This window comes from Macaca nemestrina, chromosome 14 (assembly GCF_043159975.1).
Source record: "Macaca nemestrina isolate mMacNem1 chromosome 14, mMacNem.hap1, whole genome shotgun sequence".
NCBI classification, from domain to species: domain Eukaryota; kingdom Metazoa; phylum Chordata; class Mammalia; order Primates; family Cercopithecidae; genus Macaca; species Macaca nemestrina.
This window is the reverse complement of record NC_092138.1, coordinates 20778780-20798578: the sequence shown is the minus strand read 5'-3', so window position 1 is coordinate 20798578 and position 19799 is coordinate 20778780. Positions and strand designations below refer to the sequence as shown.

At 36.6% G+C, this 19799-nt stretch overlaps 1 protein-coding gene across 4 annotated transcripts in view; it reads left to right on the top strand.

Moving 5' to 3' along the window:
- Positions 1 to 19799, top strand: part of LOC105498962 (vacuolar protein sorting 13 homolog A) — a 246971-nt gene that overhangs the window by 35774 nt on the left and 191398 nt on the right. For all 4 annotated transcript variants that reach the window (XR_011612428.1, XM_071077637.1, XM_071077638.1 and 1 more), the window contains exons 7-17: positions 83 to 142; positions 2222 to 2281; positions 2484 to 2564; positions 3583 to 3640; positions 9233 to 9360; positions 9556 to 9662; positions 10477 to 10648; positions 15562 to 15624; positions 16099 to 16231; positions 17023 to 17117; positions 18066 to 18208. Coding sequence is in view for 3 of the 4 variants with exons in the window: in XM_071077637.1 (XP_070933738.1) it covers positions 83 to 142; positions 2222 to 2281; positions 2484 to 2564; positions 3583 to 3640; positions 9233 to 9360; positions 9556 to 9662; positions 10477 to 10648; positions 15562 to 15624; positions 16099 to 16231; positions 17023 to 17117; positions 18066 to 18208 (1100 nt within the window). In the remaining variant the exon portion in view is untranslated. The remainder of the gene's footprint in view (positions 1 to 82; positions 143 to 2221; positions 2282 to 2483; positions 2565 to 3582; positions 3641 to 9232; positions 9361 to 9555; positions 9663 to 10476; positions 10649 to 15561; positions 15625 to 16098; positions 16232 to 17022; positions 17118 to 18065; positions 18209 to 19799) is intronic.

Genomic DNA, 19799 nt, shown 5'->3' with positions numbered 1-19799 from the left:
GCACATGGACAATTTTTTCTATAAAGTGAATTTTGTCCAACTACTAAAAATCTGAGTAAATTTTACTTTCTTTCCTCTTTAGATCACAAATCGGGACAAACCGCTGTCATTTGGTATTTCCCTTCAAAATCTCAGCATGCAGGTATTTTGTTTATACAAGAATCCTAGCCATATTTAATTGTGCAACATAGTTAATTAAACTACTGCTCTTTGTATATGCCAGCATCAGAAATAGGTGTCTATGTAGAACGGGTGCAGAAAGGACCTTGATTGGATTGGAATCGAGGGTTTGTAGATTCATATTTCAAAAAATGGTTGAAAATCAAATTCAGAAATATGAGGTCCTATTATTCTTGGTAATTATGATGTTAGATACTTTTGCTTACTTTAAAAAATCCATTTCTAAGTTTGTAATGAGTAAGTACCAAATACAAGTAATAAATATTCATATCTGAAACTTCTATAAGCCTTCAAAAACATAAATCATCAGTTTTTCTCAATATCATTATTAATATTGTAGCATAGTGTTTTCCTGTTTAATTTTTGAAATCAAGGAATTTTAAAAATATAAGAGCACATAGAGAATTTTGAAGCTTGCTTGCCTCCAGAATGGATGGCTGTTAAATTAAGAGCCTGTTAACATAACCTATTTGCTTAAAGTCTTAAATATTTTTATAGGAATAAGCTGTTTTGGATAAAGTTTAAATCCCTTTTGTTCTCTACTTCCACCCACCCCTCATTCCCCAGAGATAAATATCCTAAGTTTTAAAACTTTTATTTAATATATCTATTAAAAATGTAGGATTTTAAAAGTTTACACACGTTTTATATGACTCTTCTATAAGTTCCTTTTTGCACTTTCCAGTGTTTTTGACGTTTATCTGTGTTGCCACACTTAACAAAATTCAGTTTAACTGCTGTATCATATTTCATTACATTATTTTATTTGTTACATCTATTGGGTTTTGTGTATGATTTCTTTTTTATTATTATTTTAAAATTGAGCAGCCTCCCAAGCCAGAGCAGGCTCAGAGAGACTCCACAATTTCTTTTTAAAATGTGGCCCCACTGCAAGGAAAAAAGAAAAAATGGCCTCCAAAAAGTTATTCAAATACTATCATTAAGTTGAAAAATAAGAATGGAGAATTAGCCATTGGATTGGGCAGTGGGAAGGTCATTGGTAACCATGATAACAGTGGTTACTTATCATCACCTTTAGAAACTTGTCTGCCAGCCTAGACCTATTCAGTTAGAAACTCTAGGATTTGGATGCAGCAATCTGTGTTTTACAAAGCCCTCTAGGTCAGGGTTCCTGGGTCGCAGAACGGGAGGTAAGGGCTGGGAGTGAGCATTACCGCCTGAGCTCTGTGAGATCAGTGGTGGCATTCGATTCTCACAGGATCCTTGCAAATCTTATTGTGAACTGCGCATGCCAGGGATCTAGGTTGTGCCCCGATGGAAAAGTTATCTTCCATGAAACTGGTCCTTGGTGCCAAAAAGGTTGAGGACCACTGCTCTTGGTACCAAAAAGGTTGGGGATCCTAATGCATGCTAACCTTTGAGAACTACTATTCTAATTATCCATTCAGTTCTCCACATAGAAATGAAAACCATCTTTCTAAAATACAGATCTGATCACTTTGTTCCTCTCAGTGGTTTTTCATTGCTCTTAGTTTTGTCCTTAAACAACTTATAAACTCTTTTTAAACCGACCTCAGGCAATATACCTGGTTTTACCTTTTTTCTCTGTTTTGCATTATATTCTCTCTCATACTGAGCTACTTCAGTTGCCGGAATGTGTCCTATATTTATGTACCTTTGGGCTCTGCCTGATGTGAATCATATTCCTTGTCGACCTTAGAATCAATAATTTTTAGTTACATGTTCTATATTAGGTTATATATAACATCTCTTTATCCATCACACCCCTGAATTGGATGCTCCTGCCATGTCCTCTCAATGAACTGTGTGTTTAACTTCTACTGTGGCACTTACCTGTTGGAAATTGCCTGTTTCTTTGTTTGCTTTTCTGACCTGCAATGAGCTCCTTCCTTGAAAGAAGATACTTTACTGTGGTCAGTTAGTATTTTTTGATGGAGTGATATGTCTTTAAAGGCATTTTCATGGGACATTGGTCTAGGGTATGATAGATAGTGATTTATCACTCTGCCATTTCAAATGGAATGACCTTTTTACTGCCATTCTTTTTTTTCCTTTTCAGACAACTGATCAATACTGGGTTCCATGTTTACATGATGAAACTGAGAAACTAGTTCGTAAGGTAAATAAATACTGTATTTGTCAACTCATGGACTTAAGAGAATTTTGGAAAGCCAAATGATAATATATAGATAAGGATGTATGTAAATTGTGCTTATTTGTTTAACTCTGTGATATGGCTCACTTACTTATTTGAGACTTCTAAAAATAGTATATGTTAAAAATTCTAAGAAAATGAGACATCTAATAAATTTTATTTTCAGTTAATCCGATTGGATAACCTTTTTGCCTATTGGAATGTGAAGTCTCAGATGTTTTATCTTAATGATTATGATGACTCCTTGGTAAGTAAATTTTTTTGATATGCATGTATATATTTGTTGGTGTCATATTTTGAATGAGGTTTAATTCATTGTCATTTAACATACTGTAGTCAGTATTTTTTTCTAGGCACAATCTATTAGTAGAATTTACAGATACAGGTGAAGATGTATGTAACTATGCACAAGCATGAATACATACCCCCATCTCTTTTTTTTTTTTTTTTTTTTGGAGACAGGGTCTGCTCTGTTGCCCAGGCTGAAGTGCAGTGGCACGATTATAGCTCACTGCAGCTTCTAACTCTTGGGCTCAAGCGATCCTCCTTCCTGCCTCAGCCTCTTGAGTAGCGAGAACTATAGGCACATGCCACAATGCCCAGCTAATATTTTAATTTTTTGGTAGAGACAAGGTCTCACTTTTTGTTGCCCAAGTTTGTCTCAAACTCCTGGCCTCAAGCAATCCTCCCAGCTCAGCCTTCCAAAGTGTTGGGATTACAGGTGTGAGCCACTGCGCCCAGTGATACCTGCAAATCTAAATAGTTCTTAGAACATCCTTTTATAAGAGTAGTTTGGTGAGATATTGTTTAACTACTACCTTAATATTTTGCCATAGCTGAGTCCTCCTAAGTTTGAATTGTTTTTTAGAATTGTTTTTAAACATTTTTCTTTTGCAGATAATAGGATTTTTTAGGATAAAGACATATTAGCATGAATATGGCTAGGCGTGGTAGCGCACGCCTGTAATCCCAGCACTTTGGGAGGCCGAGGCGGGTGAATCACTTGAGGTTAGGAGTTCAAGACCAGCATAGCCAAAGTGTTAAAATACAAAAAATACAAAAATTAGCCAGACACAGTGCTGCATGCCTGTAATCCCAGCCACTTAGGAGGCTGAGGAAGGAGAATCACATGAGCCCATGAGACAGGGGTTGTAGTGAGTTGAGATTGTGCCACTGCACTCCAGCCTAGGCAACAGAGGGAGATTCCGTCTCAAAAAAAGACATATTGGCATGAATATAAATAAAAGCAATTTGTCTCTTAATAGGACGACTTGAGGAATGGCATTGTCAATGAAAATATTGTTCCAGAAGGTTATGACTTTGGTAAGTACATTTTATAAGATAAAAAAAGTAGTTAAAGTAATTGGTATAAATTTTAAATTAACATTGTTGCTATCACTGTGCTAGTTCATATTAAATTTCCTTCTATATAGTTAAATGTATTTATAATGTATATACAAAACTAAATAATATTATATTTTTTATTAACATATATTTTATTGTTATGAAGCTTTTGACTATATTTCAAAACTGTAGGGAAAAATGTCCAACAAAAGATGTTAACAAATTATGATAAACCTCTAAGGATTATTCAATAAGCATTAGGGTAATATTTATAAAGACATTTCAAAATGGCAAATGTAATTTAATAAGGCTAGCTAGTACAGCCTTTCTAAAAATAGTAAGATCATGCTACATTTAAAATTTTTTTGATTTATACTTTTCTGTGTTTTCCAAATTTTCTAAAATGAGCATGCATTACTTTTCCAATCAGAAATGAATTACTAAAACAGAAAGAAAAAATCAGTGCTGTTTCTCAGCTTCCCGAGTAGCTGGGACTACAGGCAAACACTGCCACGCCTAGCTAATTTCTTTTGTATTAGTAGAGACGGGGTTTCACCATGTTGCCCAGGCTGGTCTCGAACTCCTGAGTTCAGGCAATCTGCCTGCCTCGGCCTCCCAAAATGCTAGGATTACAGGTGTGAGCCACCTGGGAACCCGGGAGGTAGAGGTTGCAGTGAGCCGAGATCGTGCCCCCACGCTCCAGCCTGGGTGACAGAGTGAGACTCCGTCTCTACAAAAACAACAAAAAAAGTGCTGTTTCTTCTACCATGAGGGCACTTAATAAAAGTTGGTGATGGATAACTTGATTCTTGAATCTGCATGTCTGATGTCATTAACTGTAGAATATCCTTCCTGAAAGTATTTCCTTTCTTGGCTCAGTGATACTTTTCTGTCTGTATTATATACCTTCATGATTACTCAAGTGACTTTTTTTGTGCCCACTCTTAAAATAATTATTTTTATTGGTTTGAATTTGGTTTCATTTTCTTGATTCTCTTCTTATAGGACATATTCAGAACAGATGAGTTATCTGTGTTTATGATTTTCAAATCCATTGTGGTAAAGTCGACTGATTTCTTCTTTGCCCTGAAGTCATTTCCTGCTGTATGAGAGTTCAATGAGGGGAGAGAAAGTACTGAGTAATTTGAAGAGAACAAATGTAATATAAAGAATTACTAAGTATAAGAGGAGACTGGAGTAACAAGGGACTGTCTCATAAAAATGCTAAAGAATATAGACAGAAGAAACATCCCCTACCCTAGGGCTAGGATGGGGTGCCCAAAAGAGAATGTTCCCCTACCTCAGGACTGAGCTGTAGACCTTGTTGGAGGACATAGTGTGGCTTATTGAATGGCAGGAAATTCTCTGTGGTGCTGTGCCAGCAAAACCTGTTGGTACTTCACTCTCTGGAACTTTCTGGAAATCTACCTCTAGGGAGCCTCATGGAGGGGTATCTCTCTGAATGCACTCCAGTACAAAACTGCCTTAGCAAGGTGCTGGGGGAAGTTGCTGGCATCTGGCTGCTTCTAGCTGCCATGTACTACACAAGGCCAGTGCTGAAGAACTCCATGCTGGAGGAACCAGACGCTGCAGAAGCTGCCGGTTCTGTAGGAGCTGAGTGTGAGAGAAGCCATGTTCGTGCAGGAGCCTATTGAGTGAACATACTGGAACAGGCAGCATAACTCTTTCCTCCTGCAGTGTCTCTCCAGTGTCCTCTGCTGATAAAGCTTAACATTATGCCAGCTGGAAAAATAAAAAAAAAATTTTTTTTTCTCTACATTCTCTGCCTTCAAAAGAAACATATTTAAAGACCCCCAAATCATTTTTCAGAGCAGGCTATGAAGGAGATGTTTGGAGCTCAGAAGTAATAAATTGATAACTGGCATATCTGTTGGAGAGGGAAGGGGGAATGAAGGTTTTCTTTTTGTTTATTTTTATATTTAATCGGGAAGATGACAGCTTGTTTATAGGCTGAGATGGGAATGATCCAGTAGAACATGACAAATTGATGATGCAGGAGAAACGGGGGACAGTTTCTGGATTGATATAGGTGAAAGAGGATGGTGTCTAGTACGCAAGTGGAGAGATTTGCTGCAGATAGGAGCGTAGTTAGTTTATTTATATGATAGAGTTTAGTTGTGAGAGAAGTCCTCATACTGAGTAGATGAGTAGATATGGTGATAAGAGTTGATGGAAATTCTCCTCTGAGCTCTTCAATTAAAAAATAAGTATCTGAGGTGTGTTAGGGTTCTCTTGAGGGACAGAACTAATAGGACAGATGTATATATAAAGATGAGTTTATTATTAGTATTCACTCACATGATCACAAGGTGAGATCCCTTAATAGGCCATCTGCAAGCTGAGGAGCAAGGAAGCCAGTCCAAGTCCCAAAGCTGAAGAATTTGGAGTTTGAGAAGAAGAATTTGAATGTTTGAGGGCGGGAAGCATCCAGCACAGGAGAAAGATGTAGGTTCAGAGGCTAAGCCAGTCTAGTCTTTCCATGTTCTTCTGCCTGCTTTTATTCTGGCCACACTGGCAGCTGATTAGATTGCACCCACCCAGATTGAGGGTGGGTCTGCCCTTCCCAGTCCACTGACTCAAATGTTAATCTCCTTTGACAACACCATCACAGACACACCCAGGAACGATACTTGCATCTTTCAATACAATTGAGTTGACAGTCAATATTAACCATTACATGGGGTGTTGGAGGTTTTTGGAGGGAAAAGAGAGGATGAAATAGGAATGCTAGGGGAGTGAGAGAGTGAATTGACTAGGGCCAATATTCTCAAAGTGTGGTTCAAACTAGCAGCATCATTTAGACATGCAGATTTCTAGGGCCTTTCCCAGACCTCCTGAATCAGAACCTCTGGAGGTGAAGCTCAGCATTTAATGTTTTTGTATTTAATTTTTTATTTATATAAAATTGTGGAGTACAGTCTTTACATGGATCTATTGCATAGTAGTGAAGTCTAGGCTTTCAGTGTATCCATCACCTGAATAATGTACATTGTACCCATTAAGTAATTTCTTATCATCCACCACTCTCCCATTTCTCTACCTTTCTGAGTCTCCAGTGACTGTCATTCCATGCTCTATGTCCGTATATACACATTACTTAGCTCCCACTTACAAGTGAGAACATGCAGTATTTGTTGTTCTGTTTCTGTGTTGTTTCACTTAAGACGATGGCCTCTAGTTCCATCCATGTTGCTGCAAAAAATGGGATTTTCTTCTTTTTTTGGCTGAAAAGTATTCTGTGATGTTTATGTACCACATTTTCTTTGTCTGGTTACCTGTTGATGGACACTTTGGTTGCTGCCATATCTTTGCTATTGTGAATAGTGCTGTGGTAAACATATAAGCGCTTTTTTTTTTTTTTTTTTTGGATATAATGATTTCTTTTCTTTCGGGTAGATACCCAGTAGTGGAATTGCTGGATCGAATAGTAGTTCTGTTTTTAGTTCTTTGAGAAATATCCATACTGTTTTCCACAGAGGTTGTACTGATTTACATTCCCACCAACAGTAATCCCTTTTCTCCACATCCTCACCAAAATCTGTCATTTTTTTGTCTTTTTAATAAAAAAGACATTGTGGTTTTAATTTTCATTTCTTGGATGATGAGTGATGTTGAGCAATTTTTCATATGCATGTTGGCCATTTGTATATCTTCTTTTGAAAAATGTCTATTTATGTTCTTTGCCGACTTTTTTTGTTTGTTTGTTTTTGAGATGGAGTCTCGCTCTGTCTCCCAGACTGGAGTGCAGTGGTGCAATCTTGGTTCACTGCAAGCTCCGCCTCCCGGGTTCATGCCATTCTCCTGCCTCAGCCTCCCGAGTAGCTGGGACTACAGGCGCCCACCACCAAGCCCAGCTACTTTTTTGTACTTTTAATAGAGATGGGATTTCACCATGTTAGCCAGGATGGTCTCGATCTCCTGACCTCATGATCTGCCTACCTTGGCCTCCCAAAGTGCTGGGATTACATGCATGAGCCACCGCGCCCAGCCCCTTGCCCACTTTTTAATGGAGTTGAGTTTTTTGTTGTTGCTGTTTGAGTTTCTTGTAAACTCTGGATATTAGTCCCCTGTATGATTGATGGATAGTTTGCAGCTATTTTCTCCCGTTGTACAGTTTGATGTTTTAATAATCTCTCCAGGTGATTCTAATGAATACTGAAGTTTGAGACCCACTCAGGTAGAATAGGGTTCAAACCATACTTTGAGAACATTGCCTTTTTTTGGGGGGCGGGGGAAAGGGACATGTAGTAAGTTAAATATTTTACATTTTGCCGTCCGTATACAGTTCCTGACACATTCCTCTTTGTTTCTTTTAAACAACTCTAGAAGTGTATAAAGCATTTTTGGCTCACTGGCTCTATAAAAATAGGCTGTAGCATGGATTTGGATGATTCTTGGACTCAAGGACTGCTGTGTGATTGCTCAGCAGCATTAAGGATGCACTTGAGATTTATGACATTAAAGTGAGACCCAGCAGTATGTTTTTACCCCCGACCGTGTTCAGCTCCTTAGGGGCACTGTGGAGTTAAGCAGGTTACTCCACACTGACGAAGTGAGAGGTTAAGGAGTCTATGCAAAGGAATGATTAAAATAACTGATGATGGAACTTCAGTAGCGTGGGGATGGACTGAGGATGTGAAGCAGAGGTGTAGGGCAGAGAAAAAGGTTGGAGAATCAATGAATTGTAGGTCCAGGGTAGCATCTATCACCATCACCAGCCACTAGATTTATTTATTGCTTTTTTTTTTTTTTTTTTTTTTCCAGTGTAAGAAGGAATACAGAAGAAAGAACAATATCTTTAAGCATTTGTTTATATTCAAACATATTCTTGAATGTTTAATGTTTAAGAAATTAAATGTTAGTCTGTATCGATGATTAAAATAAAAGGAATATATCATCTTTATATACAAATTAGCTTATAATTTAATGATGGGTCTTTGTGTAGATTCTGCTATTATTGGTTTTCCTCTGAGTGGTTCTTATTCTTTTTGGCACCAAACACAAAGAATTGAGAGGAATTTATCATAGATTATGGGTTGAGCCAAGCAGGTAATCCTGGGCAAACTTTCCCTTTCATTTCTCTCCTTTTACCAATTAAAAGGAAGAACACAGATGGATCTAGAGAAGCTGATCAGAAATTCAGAAATTCAGAAATTATATAATGGAAACCAGTGTTAATCCTCTTAGCATTTCTAATGTTCATTCATTCTATAAAACTGTGTACTTGTATTAAAACTATTTTATTGAATTATTTTTCTTAAAATGTTTCTGCTTTTAAGTATCATATTGGTGTTTTGAAGGGGAGTTCAATTTGCCTTTATTGTATTTATGGAAGACAGTGAATTATAAGTAGGAAAAAGATGAAGAATCTTCTCCACTAATTAAGGAACAGTTCATCTGACTGAACCATGGCAGTGTGAACATCTGGGAATTGTAGAAAGGGTATAAAATAAATGGAAATCAGTGTTTTCAACTTCATCACTTTACTGCCTTGAGACTTTGGAAATATAACTCAGTTTTATTTTTTTTTCCATTTGTATTGTTTTTCAGTGTTTCGTCCCATATCTGCTAATGCCAAACTTGTGATGAATCGCCGATCTGATTTTGACTTTTCTGCCCCCAAAATAAACTTGGATGTTGAGTTACATAACATAGCAATTGAATTTAATAAACCACAGGTGATTTTCTTTAATACAATTTTCAGCTGTGAATTATTGTTTGATGAAAGCAAAACTAAGATTTTAAATGTTTCACTAAAATTCATGATGTTATATGGTAACATTTCCCTAAAAAGTCAGTAATGTAACTTTGATCTTCAGCAATTGAACAAAAAAATGTGATACATTTAAGAGCTTTAATTTTCCATTCTTTAGTATTTCAGTATTATGGAGCTTCTTGAATCAGTTGATATGATGACACAAAATATGCCATATAGGAAGTTCAGACCTGACGTGCCTCTTCACCACCATGCCAGAGAATGGTAAAATGCCTTGAGTTTTTTTTTTTTTTTTTTTTTTTTTAGATTTTAAAAATACGACATACAGATAAATTTCTCGACTTCAAGAGTAATGTTTAAAATATACCATTTTTAAGGTCTGATACAAACCATAATTGATTTATAGCTAGAAATGTATGTAGCCGCTTTAGCTTATTGAGTTAATGAAACTGATTTAAGGGATTCTTCCTAACACAGTTTACAACTTGAGATACTCAAATACCATAGTTTTCATTTACTATAGATGGGTCAGTGTATTTAGAACTATTACAAAAACAAATCCTGGTTTGTTTTCTTGCATTTTTCTCTCCCCAACCCCGACCTCAACTCCCCTATCAGATACACTGAACCAATATTATTAAACCTGTATTTTAAAACCTAAAAATGTTACGGAGTCTATGCAAGATAATCCCATTTTAAAACTCAAAAGTCTTGTTATTCCAGTTTTTAAGCTATTCCCTAGTTTCTAGAAGTTACAATTACTCTTTTAGTTGACTATTTCAGTTATTATTCAGATGACTAAATGTTATTTGCCAATTAATGCCTTAATAGTTCTTCTGTAGAACCATATTTAACAAAATGGAATGATTTTGCTTATTTTCACTTAAGAAAGAGGAAAGATTAATATTAAATGGATTATTGATGCAAACAGGGTTGGGTAAAAAGGAAGTACTCAGATAATATATCATTTTCCTAATCTTTGTATTATAGTTATGTATGTTGTTAGAGTGGAAGCAATGTCAATTACGTTTCATACTATTGACTTGAGGGTGTTAAATGTTTTTGTTTTTTTAACTAGGTGGGCTTATGCTATACATGGTGTTCTTGAAGTAAATGTTTGCCCCAGGTTACGGATGTGGTCATGGAAGCATATTAGAAAACATAGGGGAAAAATGAAGCAATATAAAGAACTGTATAAAAAAAAGTTAACAAGTAAGAAGCCACCTGGTGAACTTCTCGTGTCTTTGGAGGTTAGCATTTAAAAATAAATTATTGAATGTTTTATACTACATAACTCCTTATTGGTCTTCAGTGACTAATACTCCCTACCTTTCACTCCAATTTTTATTGACCTTTTCATCTCTTTTACTTAGACTTTTTTGTACTTCTGTTCTGAACTTCAGCTGGATAATACAAGATTTGTTGAAATTCTCCTGTGAGCTTTTAAAATTTGAGATTATTCTCAAACTGAAGGAATTTGGGTTCATGCAAATAGTAACTTGAAACCTCTATTGATTATGTCATTTTTAACCTCAAAAGTCTAAATAGTGTTTGCTACATTGATTCCAACTTCTCTGTGTTGGTTTCAAAGCCTTTTATGTGTCACCACTGCATTTTTCCCCTGTGTTACCATCTGACTATGCACTAATTTAATGTTTCCTGTCCTCTGTATATTTAATGCTCATTCTTATAGCCACACCTGTGCTCATAAATGCTACCTGCCTTTGTCTCTCTACCCACTCAATTCTGCTCATCCCTGAAGTTCTACTTAAGTCTTAGTGCTGGCATGAACATCTCTGAATTTTCTGCTTATACAGAGCCCTTTTTCTCTTAATTTTTGTGGTATTTCTAGTCTCTACCAGTAATTTTACATTTAATTATCTATCTTGAGATATTATTTTTGTATTAATCTTGTCTTAGCATTATGACATGTTTCAAGAGGGACTCTTTTACAAATTGGTGAACTATAGTTACAGAGATTAAGGGAAGTTAGTCTCTTGAAGTTAATATAAACATTCTGAATCCAGAATGAATTTCTAAATCATAGATTAGATTGAGTTTTACTTTTATTTTCAATGCGGGAGACTTTCTGAAGACCTAGGGCTATTAGGAATGCCTGGGCTTAGAGTCTTTTGGGGAATGGGTTCAGGTTTTCTTAGTCTGGAATCGTAACCTGAATCCTCCAAGTCTGGATAGGAGAACCCTGAATAAATTATTCTGAAATAATAATAGGTTGTAGTTACTTCTCTTGGGGGAAAAATAGTTTGAGCATGAAATTCTCAAAAGTAATTATGGGTATGTAAAGATAGCTATGATGAAAGATTTAGCTAATCTCAGCTTATTTCAATAGCTATGACAACTATGAAAAGTGTTAAGTATTAAAAACAAGTTTTAAGTGTGTCTGGGTCTACTTGAAATATAGGCATACTTTGCTTTATTGTGCTTTGCTTTTGTACAAATTGTGTTTTTTACAAATTGAAGGTTTGTGGCAACCCCGTGTCTAGCAAATCTGTCAGCGCCATTTTTCCAACAGCATTTATTCATGTCTGTGTGTCACATTTTGGTAATTCCCAAAATATTTCAAACTCTTTCATTATTATTATATTTGTTACGATGATCTGTGATCAGTGATCTTTGCTGTTACTGTTGTAACTGTTTTCAGGTGCCACAAACTGCATTCATATAAGACAGCCGTTAAGTTTAGACTAAAGCTGCATCTCCCTACATATTTTAAGTTCAGCCAAAAGGTTTCTCTGTATGCCATGAACTATAGCTTAAATGGAAGTGTAAACAGACTCTAGTCTACTCTTGTGCCAATCACCAAGTTTTGGCCAATCACATGTGGCCAGTTGTTCAAACCGTGTTCAAATAAGGTGAACACTAAGCTATAACCAAACCAGCTGTTTCTGTACGTTGCTTCCATTTTCTCTATGTCACTTTCCTTTTTCTGTCCATAAATCTTCTTCCATTGCGTGGCTACACCAGAGTCTCTGAGCCTCTTCTGGCTCTGGAGGCTGCCCACTTTGTGAATTGTTCATTGTTCAATTAAACTCTTAAATTTAATTCTGCTGAAGTTTTTATTCTAACACAGCAAACTTAATAAATGTTGTGCGTGTTCTGACTGTTCTACTGACTGGCTGTTTTCCTGACTCCCTCTCCTTGGGCCTCCTTATTCCCTGAGATAAAATAGTGAAATTAGGCCGATTAATAACCCTACAAAGGACTCTAAGTGTTCAAATATAAGGAAGAATCATACGTCTCTCACTTTAAATTGAAAGCTGGAAATTATTAAGCTTAGTGAGGAAGGCATGTTGAAAGCAGAGACAGGCCAAAAGCTAGGCTGCTTGTGCCCAATGGTTAGCTGAGTCCTGAAGAAAATTGAAAGTGCTGTTCCAGGGAACACATAAGAAAGTGACACAGCCTGTTTACTGACGTGGAGAATATTTTAGTGGTCTAGATAGATGAAATCAGCTACAGCATTCCTCTAAGCCTTATCCAGTGCAAGGCCCTAAACATATTCTCTTCAATACCATAAAGACTGAGAGAGGTGAGGAAGCTGCAGAAGAAAAGTTTGAAGATAGCAGAGATTGGTTCCTGAAGTTTAAGGGAAGAAGCTGTCTCTATAACATAAAAGTGTAAAGTGAAGAAGAAAGTGCTGATGGAGAAGCTGCAGCAAGTGATCCTGAAGATCTAGCTAAGATCGTTGATGAAGGTGGCTGTATTAAACAGATTTTCAGTATAGATGAAACAGCCTTTTACTGGGAGAGGATCCATCTGAACTCTCATACCATGAGTGAATAAGTTAATGCCTGGCCTCAAAGCTTCAAAGGACAGGCTGACTCCCTTGCTAGGTGCTGATGTAGCTAGTGACTTCAGGTTGAAGCCAGTGCTTCTTTGCCATTCTGAAAATCCTAGGGCCCTTAAGAATATGCTAACTCTGTTCTGCCTATGCTCTATACAAGGAACAGCAAAGCCTGCATGACACCATATCTGTTTACAACATTTTAAACCTAAGCTCAGGCCTACTGCTCAGTAAAAAATATTTTTTTCAAAATGTTATTGCTAATAGACAATGCACCTAGTCACCAAACCTCTGATAGAGAAATACAAGGAGATGAATGTTGTTTTCATGCCTGCTAACACTACATCTGTTCTGCCACCAATGGATTGAAGAGTAATTTTAATTTTCAAGTCTTATTATTTAAGAAGTACATTTTGTAAGGTGATAGCTGCCTTATGAAATAGGTAGTTATTCCTCTGATGGATCTGGGCGAAGTAAATTGAAAACCTTCTGGAAAGGATTTGCCATTCTATATGCCATTAAGAATATTTGTGAATCATGGGTGGAGGTCAAAATATGAACATTGACAGGTGTTTGGAAGTTGATTCCAAACCTCATGGAAGACCTTGAGAGGCTCAAGATTTCAGTGGAGAAAGTCACGCAGATGTGGTGGAAATACCAAGAGAACTAGAAGTGGAGCCTGAAGATATGACTAAATCGCTACAAGCTCATGATAAAACTTTAACCAATGAGGAGTTGCTTCTTATAGAAGAACAAATAAAGTGGTTTCTTGAGATGAAATATACTCCTGGTGAAGATGAGAACATTGTTGAAATGACAATTAGAAATTTACAGAAAATTAGTTGATAAAGCAGCAGTGTGGTTTGAGAGGATTGACTTCAATTTTGAAGGAAATTCTGTTAGTAAAATGCTATCAAACAGCATTGTACGCTACAGAGAAATCATTTGTGAAGAGTCAATTGATGGGGCAAACTTCGGTTAAGAAATTGTAATAGTCACCCCAACCTTCAGCAGTCACCACCCTGATGAGTCAGCAGCTATCAACATTGAGGCAAGATCCTCCACCAGCAAAAGATTACAACTTATTGTTATTGATGGCTCAGATGATTGTTAGCATTTTTTAGCAATAAAAATTTAGCAATAAATTTTTAAAGTATTTTAAAATTAAGGTATTTATTTTTTCTTAAGACAATGCCATTGTACCCTTAATAGATTACAATGTAGTATGAACATAACTTTTTTTTTTTTTTTTTTTTTTGAGACGGAGTCTCACTCGGTCGCCCAGGCTGGAGTGCAGTGGCTGGATCTCAGCTCACTGCAAGCTCCGCCTCCCAGGTTTACTCCATTCTCCTGCCTCAGCCTCCCGAGTAGCTGGGACTACAGGCGCCCGTCACCTCGCCCGGCTAGATTTTTGTATTTTTTAATAGAGACGGGGTTTCACCGTGTTAGCCAGGATGGTCTTGATCTCCTGACCTCGTGATCCACCCGTCTCGGCCTCCCAAAGTGCTGGGATTACAGGCTTGAGCCACCGCGCCCAGCCGAACATAACTTTTATATGCACTGGAAAACCAAAACATTTGTCTGACTCTTGCCTTACTGTGGTGGTCTGGAACTGAATCTGCAATATCTCTGAGGTATGCCTGTATCTTAATGATAACATACAGGCTGTACACGTAATATGAAGGATTTATGGTTATATATCTATGTGTAGTTTTTTTTGAGACAGGGTCTCACTTTGTCACCCAGGTTGGAGTGCAGTGGCACCATGACCCCTCAGACTTAAGCTGTCCTCTCATCTCAGCCTCCTACGTAGCTGGGACTACAGGCATGTGCCACCATGTTTAGCTAATTTTTGTATGTTTTGTAGAGGTTTTGCCATGTTGCCCAGGCTGGTCTGGAACTCCTGGGTTCAAGTGATTCGCCTGCCTCAGCCTCCCAGAGTGTTGGGAATACAGGCATGAGCCACTGTGCTTGGCCTTGTAATTATATTTTTAGTTGAAAATGTCGCTAATATGTTTACCCTTATCTGTAGTTTAAACCCAAATAAAATCATTTTAAACAATGCATGTACATATTTTAATATGTGTTTATTACTTGAAGAGTTTGGAACTCTTTTATGCATAATATGTATGATTTCATTTTTCAAAATATTACTCTCTAATTTACTAATTTCCATGCTGATATGTGTTCAAGCATTGCTTCCAAGAATTTAACGTATGTATTATATTGATGAGTGTTCTGTTGTTTGCTTCCTATTATATCTTTTCTTTAGTGCAGCAGTTTGATAGATTATGTGCTTATTAAGTTATTTATGTAAAGTTATTTTTGTAAAGTTAACACATTTTTGTTTATATTTTTCAGGAGTTGGAAAAAACCTTGGATGTCCTTAATATAACTATAGCTAGACAGCAGGCAGAAGTTGAGGTAATTCTTGGCTTTTCAATTAGTAAAAATAATTTTAAATTCCATATAGATGTGACAGATGTGATATTATTAATCTTGTACTGTAACATACTATTTCCAAAAAATGGTTCAGTTTGATTTTTAGTATTGTAAGAAAATTATTTAATATTTTTTGGCACATCCATTTAAATCAGACAGCTTTCTATGGGAAAAAGTCTTTCTAAATAATTGGGCTTTTCAAATATTCAGTTATGAAGGTTAAAAGCCAATTTATTTTTTTTCAATCATCATTTCTTATAGGATGGTGGAAAAACTACGTGGTACTCCTAAATTCTTATGTTTGACTAATGTTGCAGTTACTGTGTTCTGTTGTTAATGTGTATATTGTTTACATTCATTTTGCTCAAGAAGATAAGTTCTCAGAATGTCTTGCTTATATTTGTTTCAGTTGCTAAAGGATAATATGTCATTTATTTGAAAATTTGTTCATTTTAGGTAAAGAAAGCTGGATACAAAATTTACAAAGAAGGAGTAAAAGATCCAGAGGATAATAAAGGGTGGTTTAGCTGGCTATGGTCTTGGTCAGAACAAAATACTAATGAACAACAACCAGATGTTAAACCTGGAAGTATGTCCATTTCATTTTACAGCATAATCACTGGGTGTCAAAATAAAGTTTTGCCATTTTTGCCTAATTAAAGTAAATAGACATTGAAGTATATTTATGTAATTATATATAAAGTTATTACAAATAAAACTATTAAAACATTGAAAATGTATGTTAGTTTAAAAATAAAAAATAGTTTTAAAAATCTTACTAGTGCTTACAAAGGAGCTTTATGCCCAGAGATTTAGTGAATGCATATAGCACAGTAATAAATAAATAAAAATTCCAAAGTGGTCTCCATTGTAAATTTTTATTGAAGTTGTTTCTTGGAAAGATTTTTGATTTTTAACTAACAGCTTAAGAGTATAGCTTTGGAGGTTTAGAGACTTAGGTACATGTTTTAGATCTATCACTTATTAGCAGTGTGTCTCTGGCACGTTATTTAAGTGCACTAAACCTCAGTTTTATCATCTATAACGTGGGAGGAAATTACAATATTAATACTACCTACTTTTTATACTAAATGTGTTGATTAGCACAGTGCTATTAATTGTTTAATATAGTTAGCCATTTTTGAGCTCTTGCTTAATAGAAATATCATAAATTAATGTTGCTAAACTTACATATTTAGCAGTTTATATTTTGGATAATTACTTGTAAAATTGCCAGCCCCATTCAAACATTCAGTGTTTATAATTTCTTAAGAGCATTCAAGAAAGTAAATTTCACATGCTGTTTATTAAAGGCAGATAAATTGTGTTAATTTTATTGTTTTTATTTAAGAACATAAAGCACTTCTTTATAATTTGTAGTTCTTGAAGAAATGTTGACACCTGAAGAAAAAGCTTTACTCTATGAAGCAATTGGCTATAGTGAAACAGCAGTTGATCCAACTTTGCCAAAAACAGTAAGATGTTTTCTTGCCTTATACCTTAGAATTTATTTATTTATTTAGAGACAGGGTGTCACTCTGTTGCCCAGGCTGGACTGCAGTGGTGTGATCTCTGCTGCCAGCCTTAACCTGGCCTCAAGCAATCCTCCCACCTCAGCCTCTTGAATAGCTGGAGTCACAGGCATGCGCCATCATGCTGGCTAATTTTTTTTTTTTTTTTTTTTTTTGATAGAGATAGGGTTTTGCCATGTTGCTCAGGCTGGTTTTCAGCTTCTGAGCTCAAGCAATCCGCCTGCCTCAACTTCCCAAAATGCTGGGATTATAGGCGTGAACCACTGCGCCTGACCTTATGCTTTGGAATTTAATGTTACATGTATCTATTTTTAATCCTTTCGAAAATATATGTTACTGACTTGTTCTGTAATCCTTTTTCTGGGTCTATAATTGCATTTATTTTAATTTCTTTTTTTTTTTTTTTTTTTTGAGACAGAGTCTCGCTCTGTCGCCCGGGCTGGAGTGCAGTGGCCGGATCTCAGCTCACTGCAAGCTCTGCCTCCCGGGTTCACACCATTCTCCTGCCTCAGCCTCCCGAGTAGCTGGGACTACAGGCGCCCACCACCGCGCCCGGCTAATTTTTTGTATTTTTTAGTAGAGACGGGGTTTCACCGTGTTAACCAGGATGGTCTCGATCTCCTGACCTCGTGATCCGCCCGTCTCGGCCTCCCAAAGTGCTGGGATTACAGGCTTGAGCCACCGCGCCCGGCCCATTTATTTTAATTTCTAAGGTAGGGATAAATATTGTCTCTTTTTTTGGTGTTATTTTGATGATTCTTGAAGAGATAAAATGTTCTTAAAATATTTGGTGGTTTTTGAAATGAATGTACTGTAAGAATAAGAGTATTTGTTGTGTTTTTTTAATATATATATATATGTTTTCATTTTATTCTTCTGAATATACCTTAGTTTGAAGCCTTGAAGTTTTTTGTCCACTTGAAAAGTATGTCTGTTGTTCTAAGAGAAAATCATCAAAAACCTGAGCTGATAGATATTGTAATAGAAGAATTTAGCACCTTAATTGTGCAAAGACCAGGAGCGCAAGCAGTAAAGTAAGTATTAATTTATTTTCTTTTATCATATATGAAAAAACTTCACTGTGTTCTTAGACATTAGGTCACAATCCTAGTCTTTTGTAAAGAGCACTATAGTTTAATATATCCTTTTGTGGTTTCAGGAAACTTAAGGTTTTTTTTTAATTGTTAAAATAATACACGTTCAGTAGAAAACCACATTCCAGTGAAACACAGGGCATTAAAGAATAATACAAAAATGATCAGCAACTACACCCCACAAAAAGAAACAGTATTAACAATGTGGTTTTTATCTGAGAGTGTTTAGTTTTATTTTTTTTTAATAGCTTTGAGATGTAATTCACATACCCTGCAATTCATTTAAGGCATATGATTCGTTGATTTTTCACAACTGTATTATATAGTAATTTCACATTGGTATATTTACAAAGTTGCACAACCACCACCACTGTATTAGTCCATTTTCATGCTGCTAATGAAGACATACCCAAGACTGGGAAGAAAAAGAGGTTTAATTGGGCCAACGGCTCCACATGGCTGGGGAGGCCTCAGAATCATGGCGGGAGGCCTCTTTCATGGTGGCGGCAAGAGAAAATGAGGAAGATGCAAAAGCAGAAACCCCTGCTAAAACCATCAGATCTCATGAGACTTATTCACTACCATGAGAACAGTATGGGGAAGCCACCCCCATGATTCAGATTACCTCCCACCAGGTCCCTCCCACAACACATGGGAATTATAGGAGTATAATTCAAGGTGAGATTTGGGTGGGGACACAGAGCCAAGCCATATCAACTACTGTCTAATTCCAGAACTTTATTTTTTTGGAGAGAGGGTTTCACTCTGTTGCCCAGGCTGGAGTATAGTGTCAGGATCTTGGCTCACTGCAATCTCTGCTTCCTGGGCTCAGGCTAATCTCCAGCTTCAGCCTTCTGAGTAGCCGTGACTGTAGGTGTGAGCCACCAACACCTTGCTAATTTTTGGAATTTTTGTAGAGATGGGGTTTCACCATGTTGTCCAGGCTGGTCTAGAGCTTGTTGGCTCAAAGCAGTTCACCAGCCTCAGCCTCTTGAAGTGCTGGAATTACAGGTGCAAGCCTGGCTCATTCCAGAATATTTTAACAACTCCCAAAGAAACCCTGTAACCATTAGCAGTCACTCCCAAGTGCCGCCTTACCCAGCCCCTGGCAACAACTAATTTACTTTCTATTTGAAAGGATTTGTCCATTTTGGACAATTCATATGAATGTAGTCATACATAGTGGTCTTTTCTGTTTGGCTTTTTTCACTTAGCGTGACGTTTTCAAGGTTCATCCTGTTGTAGCGTGAATTAGTACATTGTTTTTGTTGCCTAGTAGTCTCTATTATGGATATGTCACATTGTGTTTATCGATTTAACTGTTGAGGATATTTAGATTGTTCCTTCTTTTTGGCTATTCTGAGTATTGCAGCTACGAATACTCATGAGTAATATTTTCTTTGGAGGTGGGTTTTAAATTTCTTGGGTGTATACCTGGGGTGGAATTGCTGTCTCATATGCTAATTCTATTTAACCTTTTGAGGAACTTCCAGACTGTTTCCCAAAGCAGCCTCACCATTTTACATTTCCA